This window comes from Balaenoptera acutorostrata, chromosome 11, assembly GCF_949987535.1.
Source record: "Balaenoptera acutorostrata chromosome 11, mBalAcu1.1, whole genome shotgun sequence".
Lineage (NCBI taxonomy): Eukaryota > Metazoa > Chordata > Mammalia > Artiodactyla > Balaenopteridae > Balaenoptera > Balaenoptera acutorostrata.
This window is the reverse complement of record NC_080074.1, coordinates 25,086,154-25,102,217: the sequence shown is the minus strand read 5'-3', so window position 1 is coordinate 25,102,217 and position 16,064 is coordinate 25,086,154. Positions and strand designations below refer to the sequence as shown.

At 38.3% G+C, this 16,064-nt stretch overlaps 1 protein-coding gene across 2 annotated transcripts in view; it reads left to right on the top strand.

The window, feature by feature from the left end:
- Positions 1-16,064, top strand: part of CFAP54 (cilia and flagella associated protein 54) — a 307,392-nt gene that overhangs the window by 219,607 nt on the left and 71,721 nt on the right. For both annotated transcript variants that reach the window (XM_028166670.2, XM_028166668.2), the window contains 5 exons: positions 3,729-3,884; positions 5,177-5,282; positions 6,227-6,323; positions 10,770-10,868; positions 11,385-11,526. In XM_028166670.2, the coding sequence (XP_028022471.2) occupies positions 3,729-3,884; positions 5,177-5,282; positions 6,227-6,323; positions 10,770-10,868; positions 11,385-11,526 (600 nt within the window). The remainder of the gene's footprint in view (positions 1-3,728; positions 3,885-5,176; positions 5,283-6,226; positions 6,324-10,769; positions 10,869-11,384; positions 11,527-16,064) is intronic.

Genomic DNA, 16,064 nt, shown 5'->3' with positions numbered 1-16,064 from the left:
CATCATCAGATATGAACTTTATTACCATAGGTAAAGCAGTTCACCCCTATATTGTTGAGTTTCCTCATTTATGAAATTAGGCTGGCATAGCTGACCTCTGGAATTCCTTCCAGCTCGCTGATCCCATGAGAGATATTTTTCTGTATCTTTGGTCCACAATTTGTTATATTACCAGTATATTTGATTTCTACAAGAACTTAAAGTACAGATTGTGTTAAATTGTACAGATTGTGTTAAACGTATTCTCTGCTTTCCTGCCTTACTAATCTTGAAGATGTGTCACCACTCAGTGGCAATACTGCTGCTGTTTTTTAGACTCACTTGAAGCAGAACAGCTTGCTTTCTGTTATATTATATTAAATACCAACTTAAAGAACAAAAACCGAAAGCAACTTTTCTGTCAAAACAACGTCAGTTTCACAACTTCTTTTTCACAGAGTTGATGTTTATTGCAAAAAGGAGCACTTCAATATTATGAAGCATAAAATCATCTGATTTGATGCTTTCTCGACAGTTTTCCTTTATAGTGATAGTATAGATTGCATTGCAAGAATAGAGCCACTTAAAAAAATTCTTTTTCTTTGTGAAAGCCTCTTACAGAAAAAGACATTTCAAGATTATTTTTAAAAAACAAATAAAAAATAAGCATCATGGTTATTTAAGATTATTTTTTTCCATTAATGACTGAACCTAGAGCTTCCTTATTAGCTGAAAAAGTAGATTACTGATTGTATAATAGGAGTGAAGAAAGATTCAAGGATAGTGCTGGGGAGTGGGAATATAACAGGGAGTCATCATCTTTGCCTTCAAAGAGCCTATTATCTAGTTAGGGAGAGAGAGAGAAAAGTCAGTAATTTCTGTAACAATTCTTTTTCTAATTTTAACAAAAATCTAGGAGACGATTCAAGTACTATTATTATATATTAGTACTATATTATATAGCACTATCTTGCATGTAGTCCATGTATAGTACATATTGTACTATATGTACATATTGTACATGTATATAAGCGCCTCAATGACATGAAAAGACTTGATATTTTTTGTCTTGTATTAATAAACAAATGTAGTATAATTTGAAACAGTAAGCAAGACATATAAGAATGGGAGATGGACTTCCCTGGTGGTGCAGTGGTTAAGAATCCGCCTGCCAATGCAGGGGACACGGGTTCAAGCCCTGGTCCGGGAAGATCCCACATGCTGCGGAGCAACTAAACCCGTGTGCCACAACTACTGAGCCTGCGCTCTAGAGCCCGTGAGCCACAATTACTGAGGCCTGCATGCCTAGAGCCCATGCTCCGCAACAAGAGAAGCCACCGCGATGAGAAGCCCGTGCACCACAACAAAGGGTAGCCCCCGCTCGCCGCAACTAGAGAAAGCCTGCGTGCAGCAACGAAGACCCAATGCAGCCAAAAATAAATAAATAAATTAATTAATTAATTAATTTAAAAAATAAAACATGACCCCAGAAAAGAGAATTAAAAAAAGAAAAAAAAAAGAATGGGAGATGTATTGAGATGTGAGGCTGTATGGGACAAATGGTATTAGCATATCCTTATGGCCTAAGATCTTATTGCAGTTCCTAGTTGTTGGTGTTTAAGAACATGGAGTCTGGAGAAAGAATTCTGGTCCAGTTCCCTTGAGGAAATCATTTAACTTCTCTGTGTGTCAGTTTCCTTTCTGGTAAAGTGTAAATAAGAGAGGTACCAGTCTCCCTGGGGTGAAGTGAGTGGAATGTGTAACATATTTAGAAGGGCAGCTAGTTTGTTCTAAGAGCTTTGTAGGTGTCAGCTAGTCTCACTGTTCCATGCCTGGCCTCCTTACTCTCCTAGGAAGCCCCGGGAAGCAAGGCTTCAATTTCTTCATCTCCATTTTCTCAGTAAAGTGCTACCATCCTGCCTTGTCCAGAGGAAGGGCTCGGTAACTTCTCCCTGGATAAAGGGCCGGTGACGGGTGGGGGTGGGGGGAGAAAGATACTTTTTCTACTGTCTTCCCGCTCATATAGCACATTCCTGAACTAAATATTTACAAAAAGTCCTAGGTTTCCTGAAAACTCTTTATAGGGCATGCCATCTTGGATTTAAAATTTTCAGAACTTGAAGGGACCTCATATTTTCTAGTTCCGCTGCCTCAAGGCTCAGAGGCATGTAGGGACTTGTTCAAAGTCTCAGATGACATGGTAGCACCCATGACTGGCTTGTACCCAGCGTTTCAGCTACAGCTCAGCAGCTGTATCCTTCTGCAATCCTACACTGCCTTTCTGTTCATACTGCTCTACTGTGCCTGTTAAACTATTCTATTAATGCAGTTTTCCCCCCAGTTGCCTTTTACTCTTTATCTCAACGTTTTCCTTCTTTAAACTTACCAAAAGATAAAGTGATCATCAGCTGCCGGCCTTGACAGCTGTATTATCTGGGTAGGCATCCCCGACCTTTCCCAGGTCTGGCCAGGGCTCCTGTAACCTGCCACCACAGTGTCCAGTGCTTTCACTGCCACACAATCAACCACGCCGTGTTTTGATTGCCTGTCTGGCCGTTCTCATTCCCTGTTAGACACTAAGCTCCGCGGTCTCTCTCTTAAGGGGTTACTGCAGTGTCATGGTTTAGGGTATGGGCCCTGGAGCTGGACTGCCTAGGTTCAGATCACAGCCCTGCTACTTACTAGTCACGTGACTTCGGGCAAGTTACTTAAACTCCACCGTGCCACTGCTTTTTCCTCTGTAGCATGAGCATAATAATGGTATCTACTCAGAATTGGGAGGATTGCATGAGATAATGCTTAAGTACTTGGGATGGTACCTGGCATGTAGGAAGTACTTAATGAAACTTACCTCTTACTTTTCACGTTTCTCGTTTTTTATCCGGTGCCTAAGCACTCAGAAAATATGTGTCAAATAAATGTCTGTCTGTCTGTCTTTGAGGTGATTAGAAATTAAATCTAATGCCTCTTCAACAATGCAACAATCCTTCATTATGTTAAGTAGTGATGGGACCGCATAAGAAGTATAACATGTGGCCTTTGTCCATAATGGGTTTGCCAACTAGTTGGGATGACAAAATATGCAATGCGAGCAACCGCTATAGAGCTGAATAGAAATTACTGCCTATTAATATACGCAAATTTTATTGGTAACAACATAAAACTACATAAAACTTCCAGATGTTTCCCTACTAACAACCTCATCTTAGGAACACAAAAGTTGTTATGTAGAGCATTATGAAATTTTAGAACTGGAAGAGGCTTGAGAGATTATCCTTCATTTCATTTATATTTATCTTTAAAAAATTTTTATTGGAGTATAGTTGATTTACAATGTTGTGTTAGTTTCAGGTGTACTATCCTTCATTTTAAAAATGAGAAAATGTTGAAATTTATCAAAGACAAAGTTTCAAAGGTCTATTGTTTATAGTTCATTGATATATTTGGGTATTGTGTTTCTTTAAAGCATTTCTTCAATGCTAAAAACTAAAGACCCCGAGAGTTCTTCTTTTTTTTTTTTTTTTTTTTTTGACCATGCCTCAGGGCTTGTGGGATCTCAATTCCCTGACCAGGGATTGAACCCTGGCCATTGCAGTGAAAACCCAGAATCCTAACCACTAGGCCACCAGGGAACTCCCTCCAAGAGTTCTTTAGTTGTACCTACCGTGAAAGAAGTCTGGTAACTGGCAGGTTTGTTATGAATACTGTATATCTGTTGTTCCCTCTTCATCCAACTGTCTTTCTTTTAGGACATACAGTGGCCAAGCAAGTATATTATACCAGTGAAAAGAAGGATCCCTCAAAGTGGTTACCTGCCCTTCATCTTTTTGAAATAGCTTTGAAGCTCGCTAAGACATCAGGAACAGAAGAACAAGAGGTGGAAGCTGAAATCTTTTTTCAGAAAGGTAAGATGTATTTAGGGTCAGAACTATGATAAACTTTGAGGATTATTTTTTTCCCATGAACAAAAGGCTTCTTAAAAATCTGGTCACTGATTATACAAAATACTGATTTTACAAAGTGATATAAACACCACTTGGTTTGGTGATGACAAACACCTTGGTATCTCTGCCAAACTCAGTTTTGGATAAAGAGAACACTGTGTATTTTAAGTTTATATCTAGAAAGGAAAAAAGTACTCCATTTTCGTTTTTTTTATAATTACAGTTGACCTTCCTTACACAAAGTTTCATGTTTGACTCAAAAATCTCAGCATCAGCCATTTAGCTATGAATAATGTTTCTTAAAGAATGCTTGGAAGATATTTTTTTATTTCATTACTTAGCTAAGCATTTTAGCTAAGTTCTATAAAAGATACATACCCATTTAAATTAAATAGCTATAGCAATCTATATTTATAACTTATATACAACACACATTTGCATAATACATTCATATAATTTTATTGTGGCCATTTTAGCCATGAGAAAAATGATGATGACAGTTGGTATCACTTATTGAGCATCTACTAGATACTAAGCACTGTAGTTGGTGTTTTACATCTCATATTGCCAGTTCTTACAACAGCACTACAAGGTAGGCATGACCAATCCCAGTTGGCAGATGAGGTGCAGTCTGGGTAAATAACTCTGTAAGTCCAGACGTGAACTTAACACCAGGAGGCTCCGTGCCCTGTGCACATGCTGCATGGAAACTGTGAATCCTTTTTATAGTGATTGTAAGATTTGCCTTTCCTGCCCTTCTTGCTACAGAAGTACCATTCCAGCGCCTGCATTTGAAGGCTGCGGCTCACCATGAGGGGTGGGAGCTGTGTGCAAACAAGAGCGTTTGCATCATCCGTGCTGGTTTTCAAGCGTTTGCTGACTTTCTAGGGTTTGTTTTTAGCAGAGATGTTTTCTACGATACCTGCAATGATAGAGGAAAGAAGAAAACGGATTTAGATAAAGGGAATGTGCTACAGGAGGAAGTGGGAGCACAAAGTAAGGAAATGGAGAGGAAAGTAAGATGATAAGAACAGTGGTGTCTGGAAAGTGAAAGGAGGCAGGGGGAGCTTTCCTGGGGAAGGAAGCAACAGCTCTTTCCCCATTGGCTTACCTTCTAGCAAGAAACAAGAGACGGACGGAGAAAAAGGACAGCACATTCAGTTTTCCAAATTTCCTGCATAAAATATTTGTTCTGAAGTTCTAAATGATAGAAAAAGGAAAAACCATCTTTGTATATCCTTTTCTTCTTTCAGGCAAAATAGAATGTCAAATATCGATGGAAGAGAAATCTCCAACTTTGCAACTTGAGAGTCTATTTGAAGCTATACAACTAAGCTTGAGACATGATCAAAACTCAGGGTAAAAAAAAAAAAAAAAGACCTTTCCATTATCATGACAATGTTTGTTTGGGTTTGAGACTCGTGTTCTGGTAGTACATTGACTATTTAAGGCTGGAGTGACTGGGACACCCTTTTCCCACGGCAGGGCTAGTTCACTGGGGTCCATTGTGCAACAGGTTCACTGACTTCCTTTTCAAGCTTGATGCTCTTGGCTCTGCTCCAAGGCCTTGTTTACAGTGATGGTTGATGATGGCGGTTAGCGTGGTGACGTACTGGACTGTAAATCGCTCCTAGTCTGTACTCAGATTGATCTCCTGTCAGTCCCAGGTTACAGGAACCTCCACTAGATGTGAAATTGTATCTAGAAGGGATTTATGTGAATATTCACTCTGGTTCAGCAGTACCAAGGCTGGCCAACTCAATTCTGTATAAAAGTCACCTTAAGATGGAGAATAAGCCAGCATTATTACAACTGCACTGATTTAAATGGTCCCACCTGACAGGTTTGATAGTGAATACACAGACCTAACCCATACTGAATCACGGCTTTCAGCATAACTCTATGTGTCTCTTTCGAATTTATTATAATTAGCGTAGGAGAGTAGAGAGAGAGGTCTGGTTTTCCAGGCTGGTTCCTCCAGTCTTGACTGTCACTTCTTTAGTGCCTTGTGTGCTGGAATATTCCAGAATGGTCTTGATGCTGGGCTGCATTGCGGTCATGGCATGGAGTATTGCCAGCACAGGACAAGGTAGAATGCTCAGCTCTCTTCAAGAGCTTTCAATTTCAGTAGGAAGGAAGATGCCCGTGTCTAAGCCACAAGTGCTCTGAAAAGAGGGTGAGTTTGGAACAGATGCTGGTTTTGCCTATTTTTGCCTTTTACTCTCTCAGAAATTGTTGGCACAAGATGCAAAATGATTATGAATGGTGAGCTATCTAATAAGTACAATGCTGTATCATTTTAGGTTGGTAAGAGACTCCTACCTCGAAATAGCCCTGTTATTTTTGTACATGAGGAAGCCAAAGAGCAAACTTTCAGCATCACCATTAACACTTCTTAAGGTAACAAACAATTTTATTAGAAATTTAAAGTATGCTGCCTTTGAACTTGCTGATTTTGCTAGCACTGTGCTATGGAAATAAAGAGACTGTTTTTCTTTGTGACTTGAAGAAATTAATTCATTACTTAATGCTCACACTCATATTTAGATACCTCTTTCAATATTTTTACGTAAGACTCTGGAAATAGATTTCATGTGGACATTTTCGCCTATTAAAATGTTATCCATGAAATGTAGGTGTATGTAAATACTCTAAGTCATTAGTATTGATCAGGAGATTGCAGGAAATGACATATTGGTTAAGCAGATGGACAAGTATGGTTTTCATCACTGATGTGACTTGCAAACAGATCACCTTTTGAAAAGAGTCATTCATTCATTCATCCCATATCTGTTGAGCACGTACTATGACCCAGGCCGTATTCTGGAAGGTGATAAAGCAAGGTTCAAGACAAACTCAGTGCTTGCTTCCATGCACTTACTCTTCAGTGGAGGGAGACATAATAAACGTGGAAAGGAAGAAAGCAAGAGGAAGAAAGGTGGGAGGAAGAGAAGTGAAGGAAGGCTGGGGGGTGCTTTAGGTGGTGAAATTTAGGATTAGGAAATAACTCTGGTTGGTGGGATTGTGAATGACTGTGGTGGAAAGAGGTGGAAGGTGGGATTTGATGGATTGGGAGGGAGCCTGCAAAGAGTGGCAGAGGCGGGTACTCCCTCAAGCAGCACTTCCAAATAAGGGGCAGAAACATCTCCAGGGATCCTGTGATCCTGATAAGGTCTGAGATTTGGCCTTTCTAAGGAGCTTCTGGGTAATGCCTATGCTGCTGGTCTGTGGGCCACACTTGAGTACCAAGGATCCAGACAGAGGGAGATCCTCTGGGCAGGAAGTTGGGTGGTTTGGAGGTGGATGAACCCAGTAACTTTGTTTTCATTTTTTAATAAAAACTGTCTAGTTTTTTATTCTTTAAATTTCAGTAGGCGTTATATATTTCATTCTTATTAAATAATCCTCTGACCCACCAAAAAATCTTTCCAGAAAATTTTGATGTCAAATCTCTAATTTTTGAGACAGCATAAACATGATTTAAAACCTTTAGGCAGATAAGCTTTCAGTCAGTTGAACTACTCATATGGTTGCTGCCTTAGGTGGATAGCAGCTATTTTTTTTTCATCAAAATGATTACATAGAAAACCTACATTTGTGGTGTGATAAACATCTTTATGTCCAATAAGAGAAAACAAAAATATTTGTTTCCATAGCAATTTGCAATGCAAATTAATAAGATTCTAGGATAGAAGTATATCACCTTTTGGGCCTTCTCTAGGGAGGTGTTTATAATTAATTAAGAGCTTGAACAAATAAGATTTGAGTGAAAAGAATAGTATAATTCTATACAATATAATCATTATTTTCTGTGTATCTTTTTTTAAAAATTAATTAATTTATTTATTTTTGGCTGCATTGGCAGGTCTTTGTTGCTGCGTGCGGGCTTTCTCTAGTTGCGGCGAGCAGGGGCCACTCCTCGTTGCAGTGCGTGGGCTTCTCATTGTGGTGTCTTCTCTTGTTGCGGAGCACGGGCTCTAGGCGCGCAGGCTTCAGTAGTTGTGGCTCACGGGCTCTAGAGTGCAGGCTCAGTAGTTGTGGCACACAGGCTTAGTTGCTCCGCGGCATGTGGGGTCTTCCCGGACCGGGGATCTAACCTGTATCCCCTGCATTGGCAGGCGGATTCTCAACCACTGCACCACTAGGGGAGCCCATACCACATTTTCTGGATCCACTCAACAGGTGATGGACATACGAATTGTTTCCACTTTTTGGCTATTACGATCAATACTGCTTTGAATATTCATATACAAATTTTTTACGTGGACATGTGTTTTCAATTCCTTCGGGTGTATACCTAAGAATGGAATTGCTGGGTCATATGTCAACTCTCTGTTTAGACTGTTGATGATCTGTTAGATTGTTTTCCAAAGTGGCTGTACCATTGTGTATTCCTACCAGCAGTGTATGAGGGTTCCAACTTCTCCACATCCTTGATAACAATTGTTATTATTTATCTTTTTGATTATAGTCATCCTAGTGGGTATGAAGTAGTATTTCATTGTGATTTTGATTCCCTGATGGTTAATGATATTGAAATCTTTTCATGTGTTTATTAGCCATTTGTATATCTTCTTTGGGAAAATGTCTATTCAGATCCTTGGCCCATAGCCTAAATTGGGTTATCTTTTTTTATCACTGAGTTGTAAGAATTTTTAAATATATATTCTAGATATATGTCCCTTATCAGATACATAATTTGCAAATATTTTTCCCAGTTGTGGCTTGTCTTTTCATGCTGTTAATCGTGTCTTTGGAAACAAAAAAGCTTTTAGTTTTAATGAATCCAATTTATCATCTTTTTCTTTTATGTTTTGTGGTTTTGGTAGCTCTTTACCTAACCCCAGATGTTGAAGATTTTCTCGTATGTTTTCTTCTAAAAGTTTTATAGCTTTAATGTTTAAGTCCATGGTCCAATTTGAATTAATCTTTTTTGTAAAGTGTGAGGTAAGGCTCTAAATTCATATTTTTGCACATAGATATCCATTTGCCTCAGCAACATTTGTTGAAAAAACTATCTTTCTTTACTGAATTGCCTTGGCTCCTTTGTCAAAAAGTTTATTGATCATAAATGTAAGTATTTATTCCTAGACTCCCAATTCTATTCCATTGATCCATAAATCTACCTTTATGTGAGTATCCATTGTCTTGGTTACTGTGTGGCTTGTAGTAAGTTTTTTGAAATTGGAAAGTACATGCCCTCCAATTATGTTCTTCCTTTTCAAAATTGTTTTCACTTTGAGTCTTTTGCATTTTCATATACACTTTAGAGTCTGCTTGTCAATTTCTGCCAAAAAACTAACAGAATTTTGGTAGACATTGTGTTGAATCTGTAGATCAACTAGTGGACAGTTGGCATGTTAACAATGTCAAATCCTCCAATTCATAAATATGAACTCTCTCTTCATTTATTTAGATATCAATTTTTCTCAATAATGTTTTTTTCAGTGTACAAATTTTGTACATTTTTGTCAAGTTTATTTCTATTGTGAACAGGTATTTTCTTAATTTCACTTTCAGATTGTTCATTGCTGGTACACAGAAATACAGTTGATTTATGAGTATTGATTTTGTATCCTGTGATTTTGCTAATAAACACATTTATTAATTCTAAAGGGATGTGTGTGTGTATCTTGGAATTTTTTATATATAGCATCATGTCTCCTGCAAACAAAGACAATTTAACTTCTTCATTTCCTATCTAGATGCATTTTTTTTCTTTTTCTTGCCTGTTTGCATAAGCTGGTATCTCCTACTCAATGTTGAACACCTCTCTAACCCTCCTCAATAAAGCCTTCCTCTCAGTTCAAAATGAGCTCTCTCTTTTGAATGTGTGTGTCACTAATTGTTCTTACAATATTGTTATTTAATGTTATTCTGTATTCTTCATTCAATGCCTATTAGCCTTGTTTCCAGAATTAAACAGGTGAATTGCCCAAGCTTATATAGTCAGTAAGCTGGCAATGGCTACACCAGAACCTAAGTAGTTTTATTACAGTTGGTGACTGGGGTCTCCATATTTGGGACAGGACTATATTGCTTAGATTTTAGATTCCCCATGGGCAGATCTCTCCAGGTATCATCTGTGTACCTCCAAGCTTAACACTTGATCTGGGCCAGGCCACCTTTGTGCATTGTATTTCCTGCTCTGGCATTAGCTTTATTCATTGCATTTCTTTTTCCTTGGGAGTCTTATAGCCAGAAATAAAAGACAGATATTTTTGTTATTGCTTGTTTTATTCTGGAGTTTTGTTGAAGATTTTAAAAATCGGCCAAAATATGAACATCAAAAATTAGAACAAGCAATCTAATTGAATAGTTTTTACAGATTAGTTAATCTTTAAAATTGACTATTAATACTTCCTTTAAGTAATATTCTTGTTTCTGATGTCTTTACACACAATATATATTCAATTTCTAGATCCTCTATTAAGATGGTAAATAACATTTACTTAAAATGCAGTTTGTGTTTATTTTATTGTTATTCAAATAATGTAAGCTCATCTAGAAAATCACAAAAAAAGATAAAAATAATTAAATTACCCTTAAAACCTGGGATAACCACTGTTGATAATTTTCTCTGCTTGTGTATACAGGGAATATATGTGTGTACCTATCTTTTAAAAAATGGGATCATATTTGCATGCTGTTTTGTAAGCTACACTTTTCTTTTGCTTAAGATAGTTTGGATGTCTTTTCATGTCAATAGATAAATATACATTATTACACTTAATGGCCATATAGTGTTCCACTAAAATCTCATCTTCAGAAGATGAGAAAATCTATCATGAAACTTTATGATGTCTTTATCTATCTTTATCATAAAACATTTGCCATATTTTTTAGGCTCTTCCCAGAAGGCATAGTTCTATTAAAGAACCAACAGTAAATAAATCTGAAATGCACAGTTTATTTGCCTGGATTGCAATAAGAGCTGCTGCACAGGTTGGTGTGAGTTTTATTTAACTCTTCTTTTTATCGTCACATCTGTTAAGGCAACACAGTGTATTGATACAAGAGAAAGGAAGATACCACATTCTTTGGGATTTGCACCAATGATGTTTCTTTGGGAAGATTAGAAGTGCTCTTTATATGTGTAGTGTTTTTAATCGCTATTAGCCAGACTTGGTTTGATTCAACTTTTCTTTAATGAAAATAATGGGAGATACACATGTGCACATATTTGACACACATTTTGGCAAGTATCTGTCATAGCTAGGGGAGGTAGCCTATTCAAAATGACTTATTTATTGATTAAATTGTCAACATTCATGATTTGTTTGACTGTGGTATATACTACATGTTGGGGATCACATGTTGTTTTTCAGTTTGTCTTTATTTTTTCCCTAATGTGTACCAAATGTTATTTTATGAATTTGCTTTTTCACATTATTTACCTAATGGATAATCTATGAATCAGAAAGCTTGCATTTATGAACTCTAATTATGCATTAATTTTAGGTCAGTGAGGCTGTGCTGGCAATCAACCTACTTATCGGGAAGAAGAATTCTAGAACTGATAAAGTTAGTCAACGGGCATTACCGAATATCCCAGAATTTGCCACCATGGATCTTTTGTCTTCATACACAGATTATTTGCTTGGTATGTTTGAATGTTAGGCATTTTATAAAATTGTAATATATGTAACGTGTAATCAAGTTTCAGAGTTTAATTGTAGAGATTTTAACTTAAAAAGGACAATAGTTTGGGGAGCCTCTGGGAGAGGATGGGGTCTTAGGATCTAGCTGCTAAAACATAGGGGCCTCAGCTCACTGTACATACATACATGACACTCCATCTGCTGCTGCATTTCAGATGCAGGGCTCTGTGAGAAAATCGTATTTCCTGATGTCTGTTTATTTTCCAGTTCACACATTTCAAATGAGACCTTTTGGGATTATTTATTTGAGGGACCTTCTCTGATCCTCTAAAATGTGTACTCACTCTTACACTCTCATATGGCTCCCTGTCCTTTTTCTTAGTTGTTTTATATTTGTGTGTGTGTGTGTGTATGTGTGTGTGTGTGCGCCTGTGCACGTTTGAACTATTTCTCTTATTAAACTATTGTCAGCTTCCTGAGAGCAGGGACTTTAGCTATTTGATTTGCTGCTCTGTCTACAGAAAATCACACATTGCTTACACATAGCCGGCATTTGATATTAATATTTGTTAAATGAACGAATGAGAGGTTAGCGGAATTTAAACTTGGCCTCACTGCTATGTTTTTTCTTACTTATGACGCCTTTGTTGGTTAGTAAACTATAATGTAAACCTCTAAGTCAGATCAGCAGTAACATAGATATTGAACAGTCACTTACGCGTTTGCCTGTTCATTTATTCAAGAAGTATTTATTGAGTGCTGCTTGTGTGCTAAGCACTTAGATAGGTTCTAAGGAGCCAGGTACTGGAATCTTACTTCCAGAAGGATATTTTAGGAATAACAGTATCTAATTTTGCTTGTCACTTGGTGAGCATTGAGCCAAAGGGAATGAAAGTGTTAACTTTAACCTGATGGGGGTGGGAACAGTCTTCCTAAAGCCTCTGAAATCACACCTATACGCAGTAGCTTACTCTGCTGAAGTGTGAAGTCAAACTTAGCTGAAGAGTTCGTGTCTGAAATCATCTCCTTTATGACTCTCTCCTGAAGAATAGGTGGCCCAGACTATTTTCCAACCTAAAAATGGTTTGCCCTGAGGTTAAACCATCAGATGGATTTTTATGCCAAGGTATTGTTTCCTTATTTTTATTGCCTTCATGCCTAGTAGGATTTTGCTTCATCAGATTTCCGGACCGTGGCCTGGATCTCAGACTGGGTGCATGGCCTTCCTTAGAGTCCCCATAGATAGGCTCCCAGGGGACAAAGCAGGGCAGTCTGGCAGCAGGGGCTGGTCACCGCTTTTTTCTCTTGACACTGCTCGTCAACTCAGTTCTCCCTAGTTCAGAATGCCAGGAAGGCAGTCCTCTTAGAAGCACACATTATTGTTTTGCTACAAAGAGAATGCAATATTAATAATGAAGAGGGTTCAACTTATACCTTGATCCTGACAAACCATTTAATTTCTCTCAACTTCATTTGTCCTAATCTGCAGACTGAGTGAATTAGATTTATTTATGGATAAGACTGAAATCTGAAAACTTTAAGACTGTGATTCAACATGGCTGAACATGGCTTCCAACATGGCTATTTCTTTTTCATAATGGCCCCGTATTATCTCTGAAACATCTGTCTACTTTATCCTAGACATTTTCTTGTTTTACCCGTTTTTAGGCCAGGGATAACAAATAAGTTTCATCTAAAATGCTGTATTAATCAGTTATTGGCAAAATTATACTGTATACCAAATGACCCTAAAACTCAGTGGCTAGAACAACATGACTTCATTCTTTTACTTGTCTCATGTGTTCTGCTTCAGGCTGCAGGCTGAGTTCAGGTGTACTCTGTGTACATTTGTTACGAGACCCAGGCTAAAGAGGCTGTGGCTACCTGGGGCCTGCTGTCCTCAGGGTATAAACCAGAGCACAAGACCAAGACCAAGCACAGAAGCACACTTGAGGCCTTTCTTCACATTACATCCCATTAGGCATAGCAAGTCATATGGCCAAGTCCAATACCAGTGAGGCAGGGAATTAGACTCTGCCTGTAGAGGAAGGAAGAGGGGTGTGAATGTTTGTGGAATGGTAATCCAAACTATCACTTATGACACGTTCAATCTATGGCTGGTAGCCACCTGAGAAGAATTCTGAACTTCTGTATGGAAACACTGGAAAAGGTGCTGTGGTGATCAGTTAGTAATGTCACCCGTGGGCAATGGCATCCCCTAACCAGATGATCTTAGTTGATCCAAATGGGCAGGTAGTCTTCATGTCAGCTCTGCTTATTACTAGAATTTATGCTTTACTTTTCTATTTCAGTGGTTTTCCTAGCATCTTCCAATTTTCAGTTTTCATTTTGTACCATTAACACTCCTTTACTGTTGTACCAAGATAGTAATTTGAAATGACCAAATTTTAAAGTCCAATTCATTTTGTATTTTGCCTTAAGAATAATAATTTTGCCCTCCAGTATTTTCCTAGGAGACTGATCGTTAATTCATGTTATGATTTCCCTCACTTCAGTATTTGGGTTAGAAGGAAATATTGAATCCCCAACTGATTGCTGCAAATACCCAGATGGCAGTGAGGTTCATATTATAATGAATTGCTAAAGGGCAACAATAACAAATAAAAATTGTTTGATTTTCCTTGCATTAGCATATATTAGCATCCAGGAGAAAACCCCCTCAGTGATTTACCTTCACTAGCATTGACCTGTACACGATGTGGTAAATGATATTCATTGTTATTGTGTGCAGAGCCCTGTACCAGATACTTCTGTCCAGAGGGAGGGAGAAGTCACAGAGCACACCAAGCCTTCCATGAGCTTCCAGTCTTTGACCATCAGAACAGGCATCCACTTTGAAATTATATAAATGCGTCTTTTAAGAGGACCATATTAATTAATGGAGGCAGATTAATGTATTTTAAGCTAAAGCTGGACACAGGCGGGGTGGGCATATGAGTTTATTAGGAACTTGTTTTTCTGGAAGAAGTACATGTGGGGCAGATACAAATGAATTGGAGGCATGGATACCAGATAGGAGGGGGAGCTCATTTTCTCAGCAGAGCAGTTGACAATCAGAGAAGCATGGTGAGAAAAGAGACCAGTCACGTGTGGAGGATGGAATATAGATCATCTTGCCAGAACCAGAGAGCAATTGTATGATGTCTATCGAACAATAAGAGAATTGAGTGTTGTAGCTGGTCCAATTTATTGAGGTTTCTTTTACATTGTCTTGTAGGAATAGAGACCCTGAAATGATGCTACTGGCGATATGGGACCATATTTAGATTGAATGCAAAAAACACATTTACTCCATGTCTACTTTGGGCCCAGTTATATTCAAATATATACCATCCTTTTGTCTTGATTTTCCTGTGGGCTTGATAAAAAATTCAGCTAGGATTAAAAATTATTAAATTCTATAATACACTTTGAATTAAAAGCAACATTTAGGATTAGTGGTTCCGGATGCAGCCTCTCACAACTAAATACCCTTGATATGTGGAAAAATATAAATACGTGTCATGCCAAAAATGAATGTTGATGAACCTACTGTCAGAACATAGAGATCTGTGGAGCAGAACTGAGAATCAACTGACTGAGAATCAACGAGTACATGCTTTGCCTCTTGAAGCAGAGAAAACCTTCCATCCTGAAAAAAGTATGATTTGTCTTTCCCATACTGCCTTGCCCCTGGCTCAGCGACATGAATCAATGCCAACTAAAAACTGGGATGTCATTCCTCTACTGCTCTCTTGGCTTTTTCTATTCCTCTGAGACACAATTTTCTATAGTGGTGGGGAACTAGGGAGACACATTATATCCTCAAATCCTGAATAATTAAACCACTTACAGGTGAGAATGGAGATAAATCATTCATGCTTACAACAGTGATTTTGTGTGTGTGTGTGTGTATGAGCATGTGTGTGTATATGTGCTGTATCAATCCAGAGTGTCAGCAATTCATACAATGAGGGTGTGATGAGACCCATCCTCAGCGAAGCAGAGCTGTCCTGGGCCGATGTCTGCAAGAGTCTAGATGTTCCACTCAGAGCTCTGCGCTTTGATCGTGTAAATCTGAGAAAGGACAGTACCATGACCAAGGGCAGAGCATACGTTCTCCACTCTCTATTGTCAGACACGAGGCATGAAGAGACCCTATTCTAGACAGAGTCAACAGTGAGAAAATAAGAAACAACAGATGGCACATGTGAGAAAATATTGCCCCATGAACGCAATGGAATGCTATCCTGAAGACTCAGAGGAAGATTGACCCTTGAAGGAACCAAAGGAAATCTAACAAGATGGTTTGAAACTCTTAGCAGAGCCTAAGCAGTCATTCCTGATGCTGTGTGCTGGTGCTTTCTTGTGTGATTTCATATATCCTTTAGGAAAGTCCTGTGAGAGTGTCACTGTGCACATTTATTAAATGAGGCAAGGTGCTGGGAGAGGTTATTGAACTCTGGGTGATAGTTCACAGATAATATAGACCCTCATCTATACACTTCTAAAGGCAGTGCCCTGGATCGTTGTGTTGGTT